The following is a 25,329-nucleotide window of genomic DNA, read 5'->3' as shown; positions in this document are numbered from 1 at the left end:
CAGGAGAACCGCAGGGCTATCACGCAGGACCGCGTGAAACTGCTGACACTCAACCATTTTCAGTCTGAAGCTGGAAAAGCAATCACGTACCAGCTTACAACAGGCGTTCCAGCCTCTTCGCTTCCTTCTCTGGGGATCATTAATCATCACCACCACCCCCCCGCCCCCCGCCCCGCTGTTAGCGAGCACACAGGGAGCCGACACCCCACAGAGGAGGCGTCATGGCTACCCCCCCCCCCCAGTGGCAGGTGAGCAACCTGTACCGCGCGCTCAGTCGCCGCCAACGGGCGCGGGTGAAGGCTGCGGGACGGCCTCGCCACGGGCCCAGCAGAGCGCGTGGCTGGGCACTCTGCCGCCGGCCTCCGCCTGTTCCGTCTTCGACTGCTCCCGACCACGGACAAAATGCAGGCCTCTCACGAGCTTTTAGAAAGTTTTTATTGCGTACAATGATATAAAACGTATCGTTTAAATTTCCCCCTACTTATTAAGTGCTTGCTAGCGACAGCATAAAAAACCCTCAGTACATCGGAGCTCAGCGACTCGGCTCCCGCTGGGAGGGGAGGGCCAGCGACCGCGGCCCTTTCGCCCTGAAAAGGCCACGTGGGTGCAAATCAACGGACAACCCTTTTGTACGTCAAACTGTAAATTTTAATGTTTTCATTAGAATAGTCTTTCATAGCATAACTCTCCGACAAGAAACAATAAAATAACTGACAGTAAACTCCAGTACAAGTACACTCTCCAGATTAACAACTCAAACAAATGTAAAATGTAAATCACATATAATACAATTGAAGCGTCCAAAACAATTTAAATAATTTTAAATACTTTATTTTTAAACGGCTACAAATGCTTTACATATATTTCAACATAAAAGTCCCCAGAACAGAAATGTAACAAAATGGGAATGATAGTGAAAGGGTTAAAGTGGCACAAACTCACCAAACAAGTATTAAAAACTACAAATTTTAAGAGGTAGATTACTTTCAAAGTCGAGAACAGCGACAACAAAAATGAAACCATGAAGAACCTAGCCATCTCCCACCACCTCGGCCACGACGCGGGGTGGCAGCGCACGATGCAGAGGGGAGGGGTGTGCTCAGGAGGAGGCCCGCCTGCGGTCTTCGCATCTCTCTGAGAGACTCGGGCGTAAAACCTGGCGCGTACGCTCGGTTTTACTTACACGTCGACACACGTCTTTACAGGCCTGTGGCGCATCCTGGGCATTGGTATATTGCTACATAGTCTCTGATAATATAATAGTTATAAATTAGTGCCAGGTAATTGCTGGAGAGGAGGTCCATCTGGATACACACACACAAGAAACTGGAAGAGGCGTAAAAAAGGAGTCCATATCCAATCTGGCGTCCTCTCCATTATGCTGGCAATCTGCTTGTGATAAAGAAGCAGGCTAAGAGAGAACCTAAACGCCTCTCTCCGTCTAGAATTAATTTAAAAGAAAGGCATCAAGAGCTGGTGTGTGACCAAAACATCTAAAAAAGAGTGCATTCGAATCCGTCATCCCTGAAATCTACAACAGTCTATTGATAAAACAGAGAACTTGCTTCGCAAGGTTAAGTTCAAATCATTCCTTTCTCTGCGATGTGCCGACAACCGGGGCCACACTCACATCTGAGCGGCCGGTCCGTGAGGACGGGCCGTTCACCGAGCCGTCCCACAGCGCCCCCTTGCGTCTCGGTCACCCGGGGCCCAGCAACGGGCGCCGGCAACGGGAAGCCGCGGGTGCCTGACTCTACCCAGGGCAGCGAGAGGCCTGCGGGCCATCGGTGTGCGTGAGGGTCTGAGTCAGCTCCACCTGGTCTTGCAAGCGTGGTAGATTTCGTGTCCTTGGCCGTAGTGCTTATCCTAAGTTGAGCATGCATTACCTTTGTTTAGTCAGTTAAGGTTTGGTTTGTGTGGGGGGCTTTCCTACAGGAAGTTCCTAGAAAATAAGAAAACTGGAGATAAATGACAATGCAACACAACCGTACACGAACCGACCATGTTAGAGAGACACGGTGAGCAGACCACACGACCGAACGTTGTTAAGACAGCAACAGACGGCTCCGAAGAGGCGCGGGCCCCCGACCCGGAGGGCTCGTGCTGGCACAGGCCCGGCCCCCTTGGGGTGGCGTGGCAGAGATGGACAGGTAAGGAAACTAACACCGTTTTACTTCTTTAGTGACTCGTGGTGAGTGGGAAAACGTGGAGTTTCCTTCTGATTCTCCACCTTTAGGGTGTTTCTGGCTGGCTGCCATGGAGAAAGAGCCTTTTACCAAAGAGCTGCTCTAAGAGGAGCAGCGCAGAAGGTAAACAAATCCTGGGGGTGCACAAAGACCAAGGACGGGAGGGAGGGGAGTAGAAAAGGTCTCTCTTTCCTTGTCTCTTAGTCTTCTATTCCAGCCCTCAGCGCCCACCCCCCCCCCCCCCCCCAGTTTGCTAGGGCAGGCCCCAGCTGCTCATGGGGGCAGGTGAGCCCGCCCCGAAGGGCACCTCAAAACGGGGGATCTGAAGATGGGCAGCGTGCCCAGCAGCCTCTGCTGCGCTGTGCTCAGAAAAGGACATGGAGTCCCCGTCTTTTTCACACCCTGGCTGACACACCGGCTAGTGCTCCTGGAAACCGCCAGTCGGCACGTCCTGCGGGGCCCTCGGTTAAAGGGAAAGCTCGCTCTGCCTCCACGCGCACGGCTGACTGCGAGGATGAACGTGGAAACGGTGGCGTCCCGAGCCGGCCTCAGAGGTCCTATGCCTAAGTGCTAGGGGCTGGCTCCTCATCCCAGACCGTGACAACGAAACACACAGGAAGAGGGTGCCTGCTGGTGCGACGGCAAGTCGGGGCACAGGCCACGGGGCACACGGAACGGAACCCCCGGAAACAGAGGGAGCGAGCGTCTCTAACCGTGCGCCAGGCACCACCCCCGAGTGAGACCGACAAGGAAGACGGGACTGAAGGGAAACCGACGGCAGTCCAGCAACCCCTCGCCAGAGTGGCACAACCAGCACGCACGCAGGAGCAGACCTGCGCTCCAGGCCCTCGTCACGCTCCCCGGCCCGCGTTCAGGAGCCCCGGCTTCACGCCACGTGCGCTCCCAGACACCAGAGACCACGGGGACTCCCTGAAGAGAACCCACGCTCGGGTCTCGGTCATCAGAGGTGATGCCCTGCACTTCACGAGTGTACGGTCACTTGTCAGTGGGCCCCTACACCAGACACGTCCTTCTGGTGGGTCCACGGCATGGCTCTGGCGACTCACACACAGAGGGGACAGCCACTGTGGATGCCTGCTGCTACTATCTGCCAGTGAGAACGACACTGTGTTCCTCTTATCTGATTCTGCGTTTCCTTTTAGGCCGAATTTCATTCCAGCAACGTAACCCTCAGTTAACTATCAGACGAAGCGGAGTCATCGAAATGAACCGGAGTAAACAGAAACACACTTTTACTGGGCACTCTGGTCCCTGTGGTCCCAAGGGTTCTTCAGAAAGCACTGGACTAGCAAGAGACTACCTGAACAAGCTTCCTAAATTTATCGTTACTCAGAGCTTCTCTCTACAGTATCTTAAGTTCTCCTACCAGCTTTCCCCAACCGTGCGGCATAAACAGGGTGCAGCGTGAAGCGACTCTCTCATGTCATGCTGGAGACAGGAGGGGACACGCACGGCGTGTTCTGCAGCAGCAAACACCCGGGAGGCGTCCTGAAGTCCAGTCCATAGAGGACGGCACACTCTGGCTCTGTTTCCTTGAAGAGGAACCAGAGTTCAAGAGCACCCCACTGTGGTGGGACTCCTGGAACACAGACTGCGTACCAACAGGTACAGGTGAACTGCTATGAGCGGGCCGCTTTAAGGGCTAACGGGCAGGGGTTCAAGCACATCCCACGGCCGGAGACCGAGAGGCTGAGTAAGGCCTGAGTGGTTCTGTAGTAGGCTCCACGGCAGCCTCTCACAAACCGGACCCTGCGCTCCGACAGCAAATCACTCCCATCGGCCTCGGCTAACGGCTCTTCTCCCCGTCTTCAGCCCTGACTGCAGGCACGCACGCCGGCACCCAGAGCTCCACCTCATCAGCTGCACATGGGGAACAGCACCTGTGCGTCCCGGCGACCTCCCCGGAGCGGCAGTCCACTCCCCAGTCAACTCTAACTCTGTCTGCCTAAAACACCCAGGGTTTTCAGACACCGAAAGCTACAGCCAAGAAAGCCTCGAGTCGGGCAGCTCACTCTAAAAGCCTGAGACTGTGAAGTGTTTTGCAGAAATTCTGTCTGATGATTATTTCACAAGCTTGACCTATAGGCAATTTTCAGCAGATAGTAGGAATTCCAAGAGAGTGCATCAACCAAGGTTATTTAAGTAGCTTAGACATTTTGAGAGATCAATGTGACAGACTTAACTAATAATGCCCTACGTTTTGTGACCCTGAGAACACTCCTTAACGGAGGGAGGACACAAACCGCAGGGAGATCACCTCGAGCACAGGGCGGCTCTGACGGCACTCCTGGGGACAGGCACCGACAGGCCGGGCTCACGTGCCCCGGGTGCCAGCACGTGCCGGAAGGACCGCAGCGGCCAGGCCTCTCGGGATTCAGGGCACTCTCCTCGCTCCTCCCGCTTTGGGATCGGGGCGCCTGTTTATCGCCCCAGGCCTAGAGACAGGAGGGGGCGGGGAAGGTAAGGCACTGAATGAATATGGCGTATTTTGTTCTAACCAACGAGGCAAGTTTTTACATGAAAACAGCAGAAGCAAGCATGGATAATAGAAGCATTCTCAGTCACTACAACTGCGCTTGAGTCACAGAAATATTAAAGGTGGCAGTGCGTTTTAATGACCTCGGCGATCCCTTACAACAGAAGAAAGCGGTCTGGGATCCGGAAATAATGTGACCCTCGCACATTACCCAAGATTGGGAGGGAGTTTAAGAGAACTTCACCTTTCCCTGTAAAGGTGCTTTTGGGAGCTTCCCGTGGTTTCAAACCCACTGCACAGCTGCGGGCCCTACGGGAATGGCGCCGCTGTGAGTCCCGGGCCCGAGAGCAGAGCGAGGCGGCATCCGTCTCTGCAGCGGCCAGGGCAGTGACCCTTCTTTACCTGCCTGCAACTGAAGCAACGGCCACTTCCTTGAAGTGCTCATGTCAAAATCATAAGCACAGGAAAAGGGGGGAGGGGGGGGAAGCCATTGGGCAAACACTGTTTTCTTCCAACCGTCCTTCCCGCCCCCACGCTCTCGGGCCCTGCGCTCCTCGGCCCTGGGGGACACGGCTTACCTGAAGTCCTTCAGCTCCTGCTTGCTGCCGCCGTCCTCCCTCCTGCTCTCACTCGGGTCGGCAGCAGCTGCCAGCTGCAGGCTCCGGGTGATGGGCCCTCCGCTGCGCTCTCTCGATTTTACATTGAACCGGTCTGTTCTTTTCTTAGTGGCCAGGGCGGATCTGCTCTGCAGAACGGCCTTGCTCTTCTGCACCCTCACGTGCAGGCTCCGGGCCGTCTTGCTTGAGAGCTGCGCAGAATGGTTCTTGGCCACGGCTTTGGGCTTCTTCCCCTCGGTGTGAGCTATCCTGGCCACTCTTATGGGGCTCGAGTTCCTTAAAGAGGAGCTTGGCTTCTTGGACTTCACCGCCGCTGCGAACCGGACGTTCTGCTTGGACCTGAAGGACGAGGAGGGCAGGGCGGCCTGAGCCGGGCCCGCGCTGCGAGCTCTGGTCTTGCCCAGGGGAGCCTGCGAGCTCTGCATTTTGATCTCTGCATCTGCTGTCCGTCTGCGGCTGCTGTTACTGTTTTTGTCGCTGCTTGCAGATGACGAGTGTCCGCCTTTCTTGGACGAATGGGAAACTTTTTTTTTGGAAGGAGAGAGCGGTTTTTTGGGACAGCTGAAAGCGGCATGCTTGTTCAGGCTGCCGATGTAGGTGAACTCCCTGTTGCAGTACGGGCAGATGTGGGAGGAGCCCTCCGAAGCGTTTCTCAGCTCGACCTTCTGCTTGGCAGATTTGGTTTTCTGCAGGATTGCTTTCTGGACAAGCTGGTTTTTTTTCTTCAATGCATTTAACTTGAGCTTATTGGGGGACACTTTGCTGAGCTCGACACTGAAGTTCAGTCTTTTGGGCTGTCCCATTCGTCTGAAGGTGTTTTTCCCAGAGTTATCCAAAACCACCACACCGTTTTTGGGTTGCACCGTTTGCTTCAGCGGCACCGGATTTTTCTTCGGGGTGTACCTCTTCTTGTCGCTCGCAGAGGCACACGCCAGGATATGTTTGTGTAACTCGGGCATGTTGTCCACACCTTTGCCACACTTCGTACAGCGAATGGCAGTGCTGAAAGTCTGTGGAATGTTGTGGGTAGTGAAATTGGTGGCCGTCACCCCGATGCCCATGGGGTTTCGGTGATGGTACTGAAACGGAGGTGGCTTAAAGCTTGGGTAATGCTGGTTGAGGCCCAGTCGAACATCTGGATCTTTCGTCTTTATTCCAGAAGCCATTATTTTGATGGTTGTGTAAAGCTCTTCAGAAGAATCGTTGAGCTCCTCTTCCTCTTTCGACGTTTCCAAAGGGTCTTCCGGCAAACTCTGTGCGTGCTCCACGCGGGCCTTGCTGGGGTCTGTGAAGTTCTGCGGCCTCAGGGTGCCACTTTCGAACTCGTGGTGCGTGCACGCCTTATCTGGGTGGAGATCTCGCTGGTGCTGCTGCAAATTGCACAGAAAAGCAAACTCTTTTTTACAAACTGAACACACAAAGATATTCCCAACTCCATGAAGCAAAAAGCGATGCTCTGACAAGTCAGTTTTAGCCTTAAAAAGCTGCACACAAAATTCACATTTGAAGGGCCACTCTTCAGCATGAACAGATAAGTGTTTGGTTAGATCTTTAATGGAAAGAAAAGGCGATTCACAGACATTGCAGACAAAGTTTTTGCTGAATGTTTCCTGAATGACGTCGTGTTCAACTGCAGACTGGGGTTCTTCCCTGGGCTCTGCTTCTCCGCTCCCTAAATCCTCCTGCTTGAACGATATCATGGGGAGAGAGGCTTCCAGATTATCCCCGGAGGAGACGACGGATGACACTGCTGAGAGGGGAGGCGGGGAAGGGGAAGAGGAGGAAGATGAAGAGAACGAAGACGAAGACGAGGAAGAGGAGGAAGATGAAAGCGTAGGAGGCCCCGGCGAGGCGGCGGACATGAGAGGCTCCACAGAGGGAATGGGAGACGCCGAGGGAGACACGGTGGGGGAGAGAATCGGGAGCGGGGACTGCGCCGTAGCATTCGAGAGCGGGGAGGGACACGGAGGAGGAGACGCCCCGGAAGAGGGGGCTGGAAGAGGTATGGTGGGAAGGAGTGGGGGCGGCGGCGTGGCAACAGTTAACACAGGAGGGCAGGGCGGAGGGGAGGAGGGGCGTGAGGGCATCAGGAGAGGAGGCAGCTGCCCAGAGGAGAGGGAGGGTGTCTGGAGGGCAGGGGAGGAAGGAGAAACATCGGGTGGGGACTCCGCAGCAGGAGCTGATAAACTAGCGTCAGGGCCAACGTCAGGTTCGGCTTGAGGATCTAGGGATTTACAAGGACTCGGGCTCCTGGTCACATCTGACGAGTTTTCGGGGGGCACGCCGATGCCATTGTACTCATTGAGAAGGACCTTCTGCAGCATGCAGGTGGTCGGCTTCTTTCTCCTGACCGCGCTGCAGGCCGGCTGCGCCACGGCACTGTCTCTGAGCTCCCGGCCTTCCGAGTCGCTGCAAGGCTTCTTGTGCACACTGAGGTCTAACACGGACTCCCACGGGACCAGGGTCTTGGCTGCGCCCTCGGCCTTCTGCTTGACGCCGCTGGACAAGTCCAGCGGCTGCTGGTTGCACACGTTGCCGTACGTGGAGCTGGACACCCACTCTTTGGAGACCGCGTATTCATCAAAGCCTGGGGGGCTCACGGCCTCTCTCTCATCTCTCCCAGACACAGTCCACGCCGGGGAACTGCCGTGGCTCTCTAATTTGGGCTTTTTGGAACCCAGAACCACGTCGGTCCACACTGCTTTGCCGTCGCTCTGCTTCCCGAAGTCTCGGAGGGCAGGGCTGTGCTGCGGAGAACTGGGAGGGGAGCTGGTCCGCCGCTTAAACCTACTCGCGGTCACGGGCAGCATGGACGCGGGAGCGGACACACAGACGGGGCCCAACTTTGGGAGCTCAGCGGCCGACATCCCCGCGGGAGGAGGCAGTTTATCCTGGGTCTGGAGGAGCTGTTTGAGCTTGGACGACAAATACACGCTCTTCTCTTTGTGGAGAGACGCCACCTCCGCGGCGGGTATGCTAAGCGGCAGGCTCAAGGAGCACGAGGGGGCGGCGGGCTCGGGCTCGGCCTCTGCTTTAATTTTGGGTAGCACGGGAGGACTGGCGGTCCTGCGCTTCTTGGACTCGCTGCTCGTGCCGCCGGAAGGCTCTTTAGGAAGATCGTCCACTATGGAGACCTGCGTGGTCTTTATGTTCTGAGTGATTTCCACCGTGACCGGAGTGAGCAGGCAGTTTATACCATACAGGTCTGCCGAGTTGGGTTCCATCTCGATCACGTCACAGTTACTGGTGCTGCTGCTGGTCTGGATTTTACCATCCATGTAGTAATTCAAGTTCTCAGAAATGTTGCTGGAGACGTCCATGATGTACACGTCGTCCCCCTCCCCCTCCTCCTCTGGTTCTGTGCTCGGTACGTAGACGTTCTGGGCGGGCTGCGCCTGCTCCGCGGGCAGCGGCGGCTCTTCCAGGAGGCCGCCTTTCCTCCGCACGCCTTTGGGGATCAGGTGGCGCTCGTGCACCCGGCGCTGATGCCGTCTCATGTTGGTGTGAGTGCCGAAAACCTTTTTACAGTATTTGCACGGATGAAGCTCTTTCACATCTCCGTTCTCCTCTACGACAGAGGAATTTGCTGTTTCTCGGGGGGAGGCTTTCTCTGAGCTCACGAGCAGACAGTCTTGCCCCAGGCCGGGCGGGTTCGAGTCGTCTTTCGGAGTGGCGCCATCCGCAGACCCTCTGCCGTCGGCGGGGTCTTCGGGCGGCTGTAGTGTCTGGCTGGGCTTCCGCTTCAGCCCCACCTCGTGGCGCCGCTCGTGCCTGCGCCGGTTGATCTGCGTGCCGAACGCCTTCCCACAGTACTTGCACCTGAAGGCGTGGCTCACCGTCGACACGTGGATGTGCATGTGGCGCTCGAGCCCCTGTTTGGTCGCGAACCTCCTCTCACAGTGCTGGCACGGGAACATCGACGTCCCGAAGGCGTCGCCATTGGCCTCGTCCTGCGCCCCGGGGAGTCTGGGGACAGGCGCCACCTCCGGAGAGTCCTCCACGGCTTCGTTTGAAACAGGTTTTGGTTCTTCTAATAAATCTTCTAGCTTCTCATCACACCGTATTTCTGGCTCCTTCAAAGGACTTTCGTTTGGCACGTCAGCTTCCTCTTCCCCCTCTTCCTCCAGTTCATCATCTTCCTCCTCTTCTTCCTCCTCTTCCTCCAAGTCGTTCACTTCACACTGTGTTGCTTCCAGCTGCTGGTCTGGCTCAGCCTGTGGCTCGCGGGCGGCGGGGGCGCCCACTAGTTCCGGAAGCACATCCTGACAGACCCCCTCCTGCAGGTCGGCTGTCTGCTCGGCTGTCTGCTCGGCTGTCTGCTCGGGCGCGGAGGCGGAAGGCTTCTCGTCCTCTTCTTTGGAACCTGGAGGGCACAGGGAAGCAGAAGCACGGTGGTGAGGGCAAACCCGGCCGGGGGCGGGGCAAATCCTGTCATTCAAGGGAGGTTATGATCAGCTTAATACACAACACTCTCATCTACCAAGTTTGCTGGACTGGAATCCATTTCATTCGTTCAGTGAACATTTACCGAGCACCTGCTATCAACCAGGCAACACACTAGCCGCCGCGGAGACACACGTGAACCGAGTCACACGGAGCCCGTACCCTCTGCTATGTCTGGTCGCACCTGTACACGCACGTGTTCATTTACAGGCACCGCAGTGCTGAAAACCGTGGTGGGGCAGCTGGTGCTGGGTTTCAGAAGACTAGCTGTGAATCCCAGTTTCTCATGACTCAAAACTGAAATAAGAAAATTGCCAAGTATATCACCAGGTTCGATTCTTAGTGGTCTTTCCTGAATGATTCTCTCCTACCTTCCTGACTCAATCCACGTATTTCGAAGCCTGAACATTTTTCAGAATCATGTGATCAGAATTTTTTCAAGGCCATCTCTTCAAAGCCCGGGAAAATCATTAAGAGCTCAGGAGTCTCGACGCCCAGGAAAAGCCCAGGTGGTCGGGCAGGACTCGCTAGCCAGGCGACCGCTGAGCGGAGGCCCGAAGAACGTGAGTCACACCGCCATCTGGGGGAGGAAGCCCTCTGGGCAGACGGCAGATGCGTGAGTTCTGAGTCAAGAACTTGTTAGATGTGTTCAAGGAAAAGGCTGTGGGTGAGGGAGGGGCTAGCAGAAGGCAGGGGAGTTGGAGATGAGGTCAGAGGCCAACTCAAACAGGACCCTGGAGACCACTGGCCTTTATTCCGAGTGAGACAACGAGCTACCAGAGAGTTTTAACAGAAATACCTCACATCCAAGAGTCACCTGAGCTGCTAAGAGGAAGACAGAAAACTCGCAGTGGATTCGGTGAAGGCAAGGAAGCGAGAAAGCCATATCCTCCAGGAGAAAGGGGGGTGGAGGGGACCCCCCGGGGTGGCGTGGGGAGGGGGCGGAACAGCCGGACTCTCCATGGACTCTGGAGGTGAGCTGACAAGATGTGCGGCTACCTGCCTGCCTGCGGCAACGGAGGCGTCAAGGAGGGCCCGGAGCAGCCGCAATAACCCTGCTGACTAAGCGGCGGGAGACTGGGGGAAGAGCCGGTCTGGTCGGTGCACGCGCTGGAGGAAATCGGGTTGACCTGGATGTGCTCGGCTCTGCGGTCCCTAACAGGCATGCGGGTGAAGGTGCTCACTGGTTAGCTGCAGCTGACTCATCAACACAGGGGCGGAGCCCGGAAACGTCCAGGTCCTCAGATTCGAAACAGTGTTTGAAGCACGGGGCTGGACTGGGTCCCCTGGAGAGTGTCCCCCGGATGACCTCAGTACTCAGAGGTCAGAGGAAAGACCAGTGAGGCGTCCGGAGAGCCAGAAGCGTGGTGGCCCTCAGGCTCAGTGAAGACAGTGTCAAGGAGGGAGCGGTCACTGTGTCCGGAACCGCCGCCGGGCTGGGTGAGACGAGGGGAAAGGACAGGCGCCGTGATCGTGACAACACTGTTAGTGAGGCCGTGGGGACACACGCCTGAGGGAGTTCCTAAGAGAACGTAAGAAGGAGGGAGGGACAGGGAGACTACAAGCAACTCTTTCAAGTTCGGCTGCAAAGAAAAGCAGAGAAAGGGGACAGTGGCTGAAAGAAAACAGGGGGACAGCAGGGGGCTGTAACGGAGCCCCCTCTGAGGCCGGAGCTGCCACAGTGCCTGTAACGCGGACGCGGAAGGCCCTTTCCCTGCACGGCCACCCGAGTCTCTGCTCGACCAGGTCCCCAGCACTGCGGACACTGGGGACTCGGAGAGGCTCTGCGAAGGAGGCGGGGCTACTGGGCCCTCGCCTGGCTGTTGGCTGGCTGTCCCCACACTCGCCGGCAAACCCTGACTGCACGCCAGCACCCGGTCAACAAGCCTGCCCAGATCCCTACCCTGACGGAGCTTCACCGGAACAGGAGCTACGCGCAAGGAAGCAGGCAACGCTGCCAGCGCGAGCTCATGGTTGTGCTCGAGGAGCAGGAGCTGCTGCAGAAGCGCACGGGAGGAACGTCTTACGTGGCTCAGTTACTCAGGGAAGGCTTCCTAGATGAAGTGCTAGGCTGAACCTGAAGGTCAAAGGTAGAAAAGGACAAGTAACAGGAGGAATCAGAACAGGCAGCACACCATGGATTCCTTTGGATTTACCCGGGGGCCATGGAGGCCCATTAAGCTACTCTAGAGCAGGAGAATGCCCCTCTCAGGACAGAGGGGGCTGCCCTGGGGACGCAGGGCCTGGGAAGAGACGCTCCTGCAGGCAGAAGACAAATAATGACGCAGTAGCCTCAGGAGGGAGACAGAAGCAGTGGAGGCAGGAAAAAGTGGCCAGGCTGCCAAGATCAAAGAGGCCTGTCACAGACCTGGTGACCGGAGACAGGGGAGAGGAAGGGGCTAAAATGCCAAGGGTTCCGAGCTCCGCAAATGCAGGCGATGAACACGAGCCCGACTGCTCAGCCCTAGCCACCTCGCCGTTTCCTAGGCAGATCAGCCTTGCTTTTACCCATCTGTTACTGTATTTACGAGCAACGAGGGTTGTCTGTCAACAGAAACCAGCCTTCTCTCCCCCAGACGAATTTCATGAACTCCGTGAGTTTTCCACGAACTGGGAAACCAGGCATTTGACGGTGGTGATTCGTTTCAGCTGAGGAACTAACTCCCTTTTCAAATACATGCTCGACACAGGCTCCCCGTGTCGCTAAAAAAAGGCTGGAATGAAACAACAGAAAATGAACATAACTTCGCTAGGGCCCAGAGTTCATTTTTGGCCAAAACGTGTGGCTTTTAATGAAAAAAAAAAATTATTTTCTTTCTCTGTGACTGGTGAACAATCCCAGATTTGGAGCTGTCCAGAGCCCTACAAACCAAACCCGCACAGCCCTGCTCCCCCGGAGGCTCACGCCGACCTGGTCCACACGCCTACATGCTGAGCCTGAACGTCGGGGAGGCTCCGGGAACACGGCGGGGCGGGGGACAAGGGGTCCAAACCTCGGGCTCAGACCGTTTCAAAGGACGTGCAGAACCTTCAGGCGAGGCCGACCACTACCCAGCACAGAACCAGCCATATGTGACTGGCTACTCCACAAAAAAGCAAACATTAAGTATCTTTTTCCATGGGACCTGATGTATCAGGAAAAAAAAAAAATAACCGTCTTGAGTTTTTTGAAGGGAAGATGGGACTGCCGGATTTTCTTTTTTAATTCTGCCACTAAAGGTAGTGAGGTTTAGTATTTTTGTTGCTGAAATACATGTCCTAGCCACTCTGCTACCGGTGGGCAGACCTAGTTTTATAAGGTTCTGGGGAATAAACGAGTCTATTCTTGCTTCGTGAAATGCCACAGGAGATTATAATCCTTTATGAACGTCATCGCCACAGAAGTGCCCATAACATGGCTTAAGAGGAATCCAAAATGTCTTGTTGGATTTCCTCCCCTACAAATGTTTCTTGAGAGAGTCACGGGCCTCCATTTTGAAATCCGCCTGCACGGCTCCGGAGCAAGCCCCGGTCTCTGCGTGAATCGGCCGCACGACACGTGAAGACGGGGCTCCCTCCCCGGGGACAGCGCCAGTCTCCCTACGGAGGCCAGACTGAGCGGTCCGCCTCTCGGACCAACTTTCAGCCCGTGCCTCTCGGAACTCTTACAGCACGAAGGGCCGGGGATACTGATCCTCAGAAAAACCAGGAAAAAGAAAGTTTGGTGGGGAGAAAAGTAAAATAGGAATTCAAATCCTAATAAAAAACACTTTTCATTCTGTCCACTTTTCATTCTGAAATATCAGATCAAGGGTGTTTGATATTCTTGGTAATTTTTTAACTGACATACAAAAACCCCTCAAGTATGTAATTTGTTAAGTACAGAGCAAGCTACGACGTTCACAAGGTAAATACGCCGCCGCGCCCACTCCACAGATCGGGGACAAAGTGGTAACCGCACCCGCCTGTCCCTGTCAGTCTGACTTCCGTCGCCATAAATTTCTTTGACGGTTCTGAACTTTGTGAATTATTTAGACATGCAATCATACAGAGCGTTTCATCTTATTTTAACCAGGGCAGAATTTCATTTTTAACAAGGGAGGTCTTCCATCATTTTTTGAAGGGGAGGCGGGATGTGGAGGGCTTGTAAGGCGCCTTCTTGCTGTGTACCAACCTTTACAGTCCTTGAATGAGCCTCAGAAGGGTGATCCGAGGAGGCAGGAAGCTGCACTAACCGGTGTTAGACCCCTAAGCACGCACGTCCCACGCCCCAGCTTACCTTCCGCAGAATCTCTCATATTTGCAGGGGCGGAATCGGGCTCGCTCGTCTTCAGCTGTGTGTCTTCAGTTTTGCTGCCTTTGTTTTTGTTTTCCTGGGGCTTTTTCTTCCCTGGAAGACATGATTCAGTTATTTGTTCATTCAGTCGTCCACTCACCCTTGCCCTGAGTTCCTGAAGACGACAACTGCCAATCCAACCCCAGCAAACTGTCTGTCTCCAGGCGGCTATCGCTTCAGGTCCCTGAAGGGAGGAACACGCGACGAACACAAACACTCTCGAGTCACGTCGGAGAAGAGGGAAAACCCACAGATCCGTATTTCTGAGAACCCTGGGCATAGTTCCCTCTTGGCTGCAACCCCCAGCACACTAGTAAGACAACATACTCCAGAAGAGTTAACGACAGTGATGCCCCAGGAGCCGGACAACAGCCCCGAGTTCTAACACCACACACGGAAGAGGGACTGGCAGGAGGCTGCTCATTCATTAGAAGCGTCCTGGGAAATAAACAGTACGGGGTGCCTCGGGCCCGTGTGGTTCAGATACGACTGTGACTGTCACGGTAAAGCGGCAGCAGCAGGGAGTCTGCCGCCGGCAAGGACACACACGCGACAGCCTGACGTCCAAGGCAGAGCAGTTACGAACGACTCACTGTGGGCTGGCAAGGCAAGGCACGCCGAGGGTCCTGAGCAACTCAGCGTTTCACTGACAGCTCGGAGGCTAGAATTCAGGAACCCTAACTCAGCACCAAGCGACACCACGGTTCGGAAGGTAAGGGGAAAACGCAGCCCGTTCTGACAAGCGGGAGAGCGGACTCAGGTCACCAGCACACTCGGGAAGGATGCACGGTTCTCACAGAACTTCTCACGCCTGGACGTCCAGAAGTTCAGCCTCTGGGATTTAACCAGAAGCTGCCTGCCCTTCTTTGCCGTTTTTAAAATTCTAAGTCTCTCATGCCTGGTAGCTTTTATTTTTCAAGTTTCAGACTCAGACTCGGTTCCTATCACCTTGCCCCAACAATGTCCTTGTACCTCCGCAATGCCCTCCTCAGCCCCCCGGGCGTTCCCTAAGAGCCTCTAGCCACCTCTCTCTCCGGGCCAGACGCCCCAGAAACCGCTGCTGGCAGCGTCTGGAAAAGGGCAGTCTCCGTAACAGAGAATCACTCCGGAACAGCATAATTAACCAAAACGTAGGTAAGAAATAAGAATTAAAATCTGAAACACAAAATATCATCGCTGCAAAAATCATAATGGTTAAATATAAAAACATCAATTACAATACAGAGCGAATATTAATCCTAAAATATATACCCAGATTTTGAGAAATATTTAGGAGGTTCAACAAGGAAAAAAGTACAAAATACTTAATAATCAGCTATTTAATGTTAATCTTAAGAAGAAAATTCTAAAATACCATTTGAAACCTCTAATTCTTCGGTAAGAAAACCGGTTTTCTGCAACCATGTACGAATTCTCTCGAACAATTTCTGAAAACGAGTCAATCTGCTCATTTCCAAAGGCAGCCGAGAAGAGAAGTTCACGGGAACCGCATCCTGGTGGGACCGGGGCAGCGTCTTCGGGGAAAAGGTAGGCTCGCGTCTCCGGGTGGAAGGGTTATAAGCCAATCCCCTCTGCAAGGGGCGAGGCCGTGAAAACACGTCACCACTGCAAAAAGTCGCCTCCTTTCTCAAGTCCTTCCTGTCAACAGCGCTATCTGATGATGACAACAGCCCCTGAGGAATCCCGCTGTGCTTCAGGGGACTTGGATCCTAACCTTTCGGCCAGTTCTCCGGTCTCCAGGACAACTCGTGTCCAGCCCGCAGCAGACTGCTGGCAGCAGACAAGGCAAATACCAGAGACGGGCTGCTAAGGTTAACTGCTCTGGTTCTGCGGGTCGCGTCTCATGAGGTCCATGTAAGGCAGGGGTGACAAACTCATCCTCACCGGGGGCCACATCAGCCTCGTGCTTGCCTTCAAAGGGCCGAATGTAGTTTTAGGACTGTGTACATGTAACTACTCCTTAACTAGGGGCAAGGAGCTCGGCACTACCACCAGGTAGAAACAAGGTGCTGGGCCGGATAAAACAAGGGCGGGGGGGGGGGGGGGGGGGGGGGCGGCCTTGTGTTCGCCACCTGTGCTGTAAGGGCTCTCGCTTGCCCTCAGATGCTTCATTCAAAAGTTATATTCAGGAAAGGTTTCCCCTGGGTCAAAATCAGTAATTTGTTATAAGACATTAGTACTACCTCATGTCCTCCAAATAGGCCTCTTACTTTCTACTCTCTACAGATACACGCTTTTGAAATATACAGAAACAGGGGTACGGTCCAAACCTTCCCTCTCATGCGCAAACCTCACATGCACTAAGAAACACGGCACTGTAAAATTTAACAGAAATACAGATGTCCATTTATTGCAATACAATCCCTTGCAAAGGGTCTTCTTTAACCTCTCAAGCACTATAGGGGCTAGCGAGCAGGTGATAAAAAAAGTAAACTGGCCTATATGTACACAGCATACTTAGATTTCTAGATTGTGATTCTAATAAAGCAAAGCACAACTTTAATAATACCATTCCTTAACATGTACTCGGAATGAGACCAGACGACTACCTGAAAGGTAAAACTACTATTGGAGGTCTTATCCTTTGCCCAGCTGATACTGAATGTCAAATGTCTATTTTTGGACTCTCCGAACATCACCAGTGAGGAGGATCCCTCCCGTCCCCAGGTGCCCTCTTTCAAAGCCACCACCAGGAAACACCCTGACGCCCTGGGAAGAGAAGCCACTTGTGGTAGGGACATCTGCAGCCTGTTCCGAGGGTCGCCAAGGGCATCCCAGCCCCTGCCACAGCAGCCGGGAGACAGCAGGGCTGTCCGAGGCACCGGGGGGTGCTCAGCCACATGCCTGACCTCCACCCGCTGGATGCCAGTGTCACAACCGCCCTTCGAGTGTGACAAGCGGAAGTCCCCAGACGTGGCCAAATGTCCCAAATGGATTTGGGAGGGGGTGGGGGTTCTCCCCCAGTGAAGAACCACAAGGCTAAACCAAAACAACACGGGCCACTAAAGACCTACAACTCTGCAGTTTATGCATTTATTAGAAAGTTTAAAGTATTTGGATGACACTAATAAACCAATTCTAAAATCAAAGAAATGGAAAATTAAATTTACCTCCTAAGTACCTTTCAGTGAATACCGATGATAAACTTAGTTTTATGATGGGAATGCATCTATCACAAATCTAATTAACGTCATTCACTCACGGAGCTGAAACCATCTGACGCACGGAACGATCTTCTCCACCTCTATCAGAACGTGGAACACTGGAGCTACCGCCCACCAGGACTGCAGACTAGTGGTGAAGGAACTACTGAAATCACCTGTCCTGCCCGCTATTTCGCAAGAGAAACCAAAGGCCAGGCCCCCACAGGGGCCACCCGGTCCGGGACACACCGGAAGCCAGGGCCTGTGTGTCCCGGCTCACCCTGAGGTGTGCCTGGCGTCCCTCACAAAGGCAAACATCGCAATAACAGGTGGTGGAAACAGTCCCATTTCCTTAAATCAGTATATTTTCCCCGCTGGTATTTGGTTTCAGTTCTATATATAATCAAATTAAAATAAAAAGCAAGCCTATAACCAAAAATACCCTGAGTGATGACTTTTACGAAGGGGAGGGGGTGGCTGGTTTCTATCTGTGAGAGCCGGTGCGGCAGAGCCCACTGGGAGCCTGGTAAGTACACGTGTGCACTTACCATCAGGTTCCTGCAGGGTCCTACACAGAGGCTACTGCCAGCTGCGTGCTCCACTTGCTCTAAACAAGAAAGATACAGGAATGAAACACAAGGAAAGTGAAATGGAAACAATGACAAAGAACATAATGAAGCACAGAACAAAACTGTATGCTTATATATATAAGGAAAAGAAATATACACACAAAGATGAAGAAAACGAAATGAAACAGAAGGAAAATAGCAATTACCTACTGCATCGAGGTTCTCACCGAAAAGCCTGTGAACGGCCCCCTGTCCGCGGTCCGGGTGGGAGGCGGTGTACTTACTCCCAGGTCTGCGCCACGCCCGTGCCGTGAGGCTGATGCTGTCACCGCCCGAGCACCGCTCCGCGAGACCCGCAAGGGCCACGCCGTGCCTCTCCTTTTACAGAGACACGCCAGGACCAGAGAGGTAAAGCCCTCTACCTGAGGCCACACAACGGAATTAGCTCCAGAGTCAGAATTAAAACCCAAGAACCACGATGCTAAAAGTGCTCCTTCTACTGCACTTGTTTCTGAAGACCTGAAGTGGCATTAATGAGAATAACTCAGTCTTTAGAAGGCAGTCTGTATCCGTTATTGTACTCACAGGCAAAGGAAAGGGGTATAAAGACTCCCGTTGCATTTATAGAAAAGGAAAAATCAAATTGGAATGCAGATTTTTTCCACTTCAATTTCATCTATGCCAGAAACAAGTGTAATTCGACAGCAGAGAACCCCAATCTGAGCAAATATGATTCACCATTAAATAATATCAATAAAACTGGTTTTCTTGTAAAATAGCTACCAAACAGAAAAACCTGACAGCCACAATGATGAATTGTTTTTAAGATTTTATTTGTTCTTAGAGAGAGGAGGAAGGAGGGAGAAAGACAGGGAGAGAAACATCAACATGCAAGAGAGACACCGATTGGTTGCCTCTCACACGCCCCCAACCAGGGACCTGACCCACAACCCAGGCCTGTGCCCTGATCCAGAATCAAACTGGTGACCTTAACCCACGGAGCCACACCAGCCAGGGCTACAATGATGACTTCTTAAACACAATGTGAGCCATTATACCGCTGCCACATGGGATGCGAGGTGCAAGACCAAAACTGCCTACAGTGTCACATGAGTAAGTTCTGGACTACGTTACACTCTTCCAATAGGGTAAACAAACACCGGGAAATTCTAGAGAACAGTGTTTCATTTAAAAGTGTTCAGGCATCAGATAGAATGCAAAATTCTAGAAGGCTGGCTCCAGTTTCATTAGAAATTCATCACAACGGCGAAGGCTCATGCAGTCGGTGATCTGAAGGAATTAAATTTAGAGCCCCATGCGACTCTAAGGGCTCTGCCTCCTCGCCGGGAAGCAACTCGGAAGTCTGAAGTCAGAATTCCGTAACAGCAGGCCTCTGCAGTCTTTGGGGAGCTCCCCATCTCACTCAGTGGACTCCAAACCTGCACGACCCCGCAGCGGAAGCTGCCCAGGGCACCGGGAAGATCACCGAGGAAATGAATGGGCTGCCCTAAACAGAAACCGACACGGGCTGCGCCTGCAGCCTCCAGCTCCCCCCGCCGCTCCCCCCAGCCCATGACCCTGCACTGGACTCTCACCCTCTCTGCTTCCCACGATTACCTCTGATCGCGTCATTACAAAACCCAAAGTTTTTTCAGCCTTTGCCAGCCCAATTTTCTCCTTTATGTTTGCCAGTTTGATGGGTCTTACGTTCTTATTCTTCCTTTTTTTGGCAGGGGGGTGGGAGGGTCTTACTTTCTTCAGATTACTCTCCCCAGCCCTACGATACTATCATCTAGAATTTCCTGCTTTTTGTAACCGTTCTTTCGTAAAACCTTCCTCTTCTCCCTGCCCTCGGAACTGGAAGACTGGAAGCATGCTTTTCAGGTGAGGCTGAAGAAAGGCTGCAACCACACGTTCTGTCGGGGTGCGGGCACAGGGCTGCGCGGACAGAAGAGGCACAGAATGACAGAACCCAGGGGCTACATTAAAAGGTGAGAGAGAGCAGAGGAAGAAGCCTAAGATTTGGAGCAGGAGCCATAAAGATGGTCTCGGTTGGCTTCCCCAACCCACAAACACACCTCCCTGAACTCCATCTCATGACATGAACGAAAATCTCACAGCAAGTCTGTAGCAAAACTGGGGCTTTCGTCCCATCCGATTCATTATGCTGTTCGCTGTGTTCTAGCAGCCTTGTTAGTGACGCCTCCTGGGTCCCAATTCCACCCTTAAAAACGAGAACTCATAGTGCCATCTGCATTTCCGGCAAGCCTGGGGAACTCATCACACAAACACTTGAAGTCGTCACACCTCTTGCTGAGTTTCTGAAAGGCAAGGGCGTGATTCTCCTGAGAGCCGGCCAGCGTGGCACTGATTCCAGCCCCAGAGATGTCTGGTTTCCAGAGGTAAATCAGGGCCCGGAAAGCACATGAAAAGCTTAACTGGAAAAAAGCATGAAATTCCCGTTAAATGATATTTTTTTATAGGATTAAAGAAAGAGCAAGCTCTCCAACAGACCAGGCAGCAAGGAAGGGGAGTCGATGGGCCGTGGCAGAGCCGCTGGCCCCCGGAACGGCTCACGTGACGCTCGGTGCAAGCTGGGGAAGGTGGGCGGGCGGAGCCTCGGCTCTGCTGGGTAGCCGGTGGAAGTCTACCATTCCGGGGTTGGTGTGACGAGTAGAGAGAAGCGGGAAACATACATAAAACTAAATTTTCTGCAAGGAATTAACAGTTCATTTCAAAATAGTCTCAATATCCTTGATGTAGGCTTAAGACTTTTTAAAAAATGACTGGGTACCCAAAAGTCACCAAAAGTCCCTGACGGGACCACCAGCCAGGAAGCCCGGAGCAGCAGGACTGGCGAGAACAGGGGGGAAGACCCTTCGACCAGACGGGGTTCCACCCAGGCCACCGCACGGCACACGGGGTGTGCCATCCATCGGCCGCTCGGAAGGGCCCTTGCGCACGGCCAGGGGAGGTCAGAGGGCAAACAAGCCACTGGGAGCCTCAGCCCGCCAGCCGCGGTGCTCGAGAGAGAGAAATCTGAAGCAGAAAGGTGCTGTCACAGTTGGTTTTTGTGACAATAATATGCTATACATTTTCTATAGACTTCTTTCCCACATAAAATAACTCTGAAATGTACCTGATGGCAAAAAATTCTGTTAATCTCCTTGGACATTAATCTGAAATCTTTTTTTGTGAACTCGCCAAGGGCTGTCTGTAACCCCGAGGCAGACGATAAAAATGAAACCTCCCCGGGTGTAAGTTGTTGGGCCTCGCTTCCAACAGAAACAATGGAAAAGTTCTGGCTACTTCGGCGGTGCGGCTCCCAGCACAAATTCCTGGGATGCCTGCGTCCCGCCAGGGTGTGCAGCCCTCTCCCGCCTTCACCGCCGGCTCCGCTCCCGCCCCTCCGAACACCGGGCTGACGGGAAAACAGCGAAGAGTATATCTGAAGGGGACCTTTCAATTTCTCTAAAACAAGGCTTTGAGCGGCTCTGACTGGATAATCCCAAATACTAGAAATAAACTTTTGCAAACTCAAATTAAGAAAGTAACTTCCTTGCGCTCTTTGGAACCTCAAAAAGCCTTGTGGCATACACAAAACCATAAAATAGACTAGTTACATAGTTCTGAAGTGTAAGCACACAGTCTGTTCTGTCTTTAAATCATGTTAATTTCTGGGATTCTTCTCATGGATTTTCAGGAGCCTTCATTTTATAGAGAAAAAAAATATATATACACCTAAAACCTGAAACCTCTCACATAAAAAAGCGAGCTGGCAACTACGAACTGAAGAACTGATCTCAGGCTGGGGTATTAGTCCCCTGTGGCCCAACCGCCAGGCCTGGGAGCTGAGGGGGGAGGCGGCTGGTGTGTTCCCAGCGCCTGGCAACCCCCTAAAACGGAGGAGATGGCCACCCCCTAGAGAACCGGTCAGTCTCACCTAAAGAAAAGGCGTTTTTTTTTCCCTGTCAAAGCCCATGACAGATTTTTACAATACAATATACGGATGATTTAACTTAATTTAGTTTTAAAAAATTTTAGTTTAAAAGTATTTTCAAGGAGTAAAACCTAGATATCAATCCTAATCAAGACTTTGAATTTGTTCTTTACGGAACTGGTCACGGGAACAACGGCCAGACCGTATCACTTACTAATGAAATCAGTCCAGCTCACCCACTGGTGCAAACCGGGAGGGTCCACAGTAAGGTGCTAGCAAGGGGCTCCCACTGAGGTGAGCACCCATGAGGGTGTGGTGCCTGTTTCCCCATCTGGTTGCATTTTCTCACTTTTCTGAGCATTTGCTTACATTACACAAAAATAATAATAAAACACCTTTCTAAAAAATACCTGAAAAAGGAAAACTAGTGAAGCCATTGAAAATGTTTCTGTTGGTTGACATTAACATATGTAATTCTGTAAAAGCACAGTTTGGAAAAGGCCTCCACTTTCGCCCTCGCCTGCACAGCGAGCAAAGGGTCCTGCTGAAGTGTCCCTCGGTCTCCTGGCTCCTACCTGAACACGCCAGTTTAAGTGTCCAGAAAAAAGCACTGATCCCCAAAACACCAAGTCCACAGCACGTGGTTATAAAGATTTAAGAGAGACTTAAAATATTCCTAGCAGACGTTATTAAACTGTCAAAACTGCTTAAGCATTCAGACGACCACTGTCGGCTTCTGATGTGCACCCCCCCATTCTTTTCCGAGCCTCGAGTTCCCTCCAACAAAAACTCTCCTGCCTCCCTGCGAGAAGCCACATGCTTCCTATTCTCTTTCTGTTTCACCCACCGCTACTTCAATCGGAAGTCGACTTTAAACAATCGTGCTGGGTGCCTCCCAGCTGTGAGCCCAGGATTGGGGTTTGGGCAGTGGCCTGTCATCGCCAGGAGGGCACTGGTCACCAGCCCTGTTTTGCTTCTCCTAAAATGCAAAAATTAGACGATAGCATTGGAATATGCCGCATTTTGGCAGAGATTTAAGCAATTGACTTATAAAAATGAGAGAATTTACAGAGATACTAAACTCCCTAGCGCCTTTGTTCTACCACGAAATGACGCATTTCATTCCAGGATAACTTCTAAGACGTCACGACCATTGCTAGGCAACCTCATTCCCTTCTGTCCAAGCCCTCAACTGTCCCCCAGCCCCTTTCCCGCCTGCTCATGGACCGAGGCTTCGCTCACTGCCCCAGAAGGAAGAGCGAGGTCCACTCCACGCTGACGCATGCGCCCTGGCTAGCACCGAGTCACCCACTCCGACAAACTCCAGACTGCCAGGGCCATCTTTCACACTCAAGAAGCAGAGAAGGAACGAAAGTGTATTCTTATACACTAATTATTTTTAAATCAAAAATTACATTTAAATTCTATTCTAGTTTTTCTTCTTATTGATGTTCACTAAAAACAAACCCCTACTACCCTACTTAACAATGTATCTTATTCTCTAATGTACTGGCCTGTATCACACTATAGTATTATTCAAATTCAGCCCAAGCTCACTGTATCTGTAGATTCAAGTTTTTTCCAAATGCTTTATAAAGTTTCTGAAAGAATGGTGAAGAGGTATTTTGATACTTCTTTGGTGCTTATCATCTGCAAGGCCCGTCGCTAAGAGCTATGGGGAATTCACGGATTCCACTACAAAGCTGTCTGCCCTGAAGGAACTCAAAACTGAAGTTACGCATCTAACTTCGTAAAAACAAGCAAGCCCCTTTGAGAAAAGGCCCAACTGATGTCAACAAGACACAAGTTTTGAGTATAAAAATTGTTCCAGAGAATCTATATTTCATTAAAAAAATGTAGGGTAGGGAAGGGTAGGGAAGGGAAGGGAAGGGAAGGGAAGGGAAGGGAAGGGAAGGGAAGGGAAGGGAAGGGAGGAGGGAGCTGGGAGCAGGCTGGAGGGTCAAGAGAGGGAGGGAAGGAGACACATACAGAGAGGTGGGGTGACACCAACACCCCCCGTGCCTCGAGGGGCCACCAGGTGCGGCCAGGACACTCAGGAACCTGCTAAGAGAGCCGAGAGCTGTGGCCCCACTTAGGGGCAGAGCCTCGGACCCCCAGCTCCTCCCACGGACCCCAGCACCGAGGGCGCAGCCTTTCAGAAAGAGCAAGTCAAACCTGGCGCAGGTCTCCAAGGGTTCCCCCACACTGCCTGCGCGGGTGCTTCTCTCTGGGCAGTCTGGGCAGGGGCGTGGGGGGGGGGGGGGGGGGGGGTGATGCCCCTGGGGAGGAAGGGCCCCCAGAGGACCAGGGCTCGAAACACAGTGCCTCCCAGGCCGATGTCCGCACGGGGGGAAGGTCTCACTCTCATTCCGGCTGCTCACTCACCGGCTCCCCAAAGGTTCTGTGTCCCCACAGGTTACACGTCTTCCCTGCAGAGAGCTGGCTCCAACTCCAGGCCGACCTCCTGGACTGGGCTCTCCTCTCCCTCCTGCTGTTGAGGGGGCACTCTGGATACAATAGGTCCTCAAAGGACAGAGGCCCCCAAAACTGAAGCTGTATTGTGCAGCCTCGGGCCACAACTGCACTCACAAGAAATAATTCTGCTCAGGGAAGATGGGAAGGAGCTATGACAGACGCCGGAGACAGCCACCCGCTACGGTCGTCGGGGGAGAAGACGAGATGATGGGCGCAGGGAACTTCGCACACCGCCCAACGGGCTCCGTGAACGGAATCAATTGTCAGGATTAGCCGCAGCAGATTCTGCTAAACAAACTACAGAAACCCCACGCCTACAAGCCCGGATCCTCAGCATATTTGCCTTCTTATGGAGACAACGGCTTTCTGCTTCCACCAACAACCCCGAATGCATCCATTTGTTTCGTTCATTTGTTCCCCATCAAACCACGCAATCCCACCCAGATATCAGCGTGGAAACGTACAACCCAATGGGAACGGGAGTTTAACTGAGAGAAGAGAGGATGCTGGCAAACACCAACCTCCCCGTCAGTATGTACTAATGCCCTAACAGCAGAAGTTGTAAATATATTTCACTTTTAAGGCTGTAATCCACTGACTTTATTGTTACTAACTATGTTTAATTGTTTAAATTAAACATATTAGTTCATACTTTGGTGGTTCCTAATCTTTTCGGGAAGAAACCTCAGACCCTTTTGAAAACCGGAAAACGCCTAAGGCTCCTCCCCAGACAGTCACAGATCGGCATTAACACAAAAGCGGAGGCTCGGGGACCCCTGTGCCATTACCGAGTCAGGCTGTGAGTTCCCGTGGATGCGCACACACCAAAGGAAGTAGGTTTGTGCTTCTGCGGGGAGCGAGGGGGAAGGACTCCGCCTCCTCAGATTACCCAACACAAATGTTGCACAAATAATCAGGGCATTTGTTTCCTTAAAACTGAGACCATAAACTTAATTAGTACCATCTCCTCATTAGAAAATGACCTTTTCACACTTCTGGGTTTTTTCCTGACTTCACATCCAGAAGGACGGGAGCTGAGAGATGCCTCCTCTGTCCGTACAGCACTGAGATCGCTCCCACACGGTGACTTTCAGGGCTGTCTGATAATTTAACATCTAAGAAAATGTGTCCAAAATTCATCCAA

General features: G+C 52.7%; 1 protein-coding gene across 9 annotated transcripts in view; it reads right to left on the bottom strand.

The window, feature by feature from the left end:
* Positions 1-25,329, bottom strand: part of PRDM2 (PR/SET domain 2) — a 110,733-nt gene that overhangs the window by 24,463 nt on the left and 60,941 nt on the right. For 4 of the 9 annotated variants that reach the window (XM_036025334.1, XM_036025328.1, XM_036025331.1 and 1 more), the window contains 2 exons: positions 14,002-14,112; positions 5,262-9,663 (listed from right to left, as the gene is read on the bottom strand). The exons of 2 other annotated variants lie outside the window; for them this stretch is intronic. In XM_036025334.1, coding sequence (XP_035881227.1) covers positions 5,262-9,663; positions 14,002-14,112 — 4,513 coding nt within the window. Of the gene's footprint in view, positions 1-418; positions 1,943-3,066; positions 3,386-5,261; positions 9,664-14,001; positions 14,113-17,749; positions 17,809-25,329 lie in introns of those variants that run through there. 3 more of the 9 variants (XM_028513219.2, XM_036025330.1, XM_036025333.1) reach the window with 3 other exon arrangements.

The sequence above is a fragment of the Phyllostomus discolor genome, chromosome 5 (genome assembly GCF_004126475.2).
Source record: "Phyllostomus discolor isolate MPI-MPIP mPhyDis1 chromosome 5, mPhyDis1.pri.v3, whole genome shotgun sequence".
NCBI lineage: Eukaryota > Metazoa > Chordata > Mammalia > Chiroptera > Phyllostomidae > Phyllostomus > Phyllostomus discolor.
This window is presented reverse-complemented; position numbering and strand designations above follow the sequence as displayed.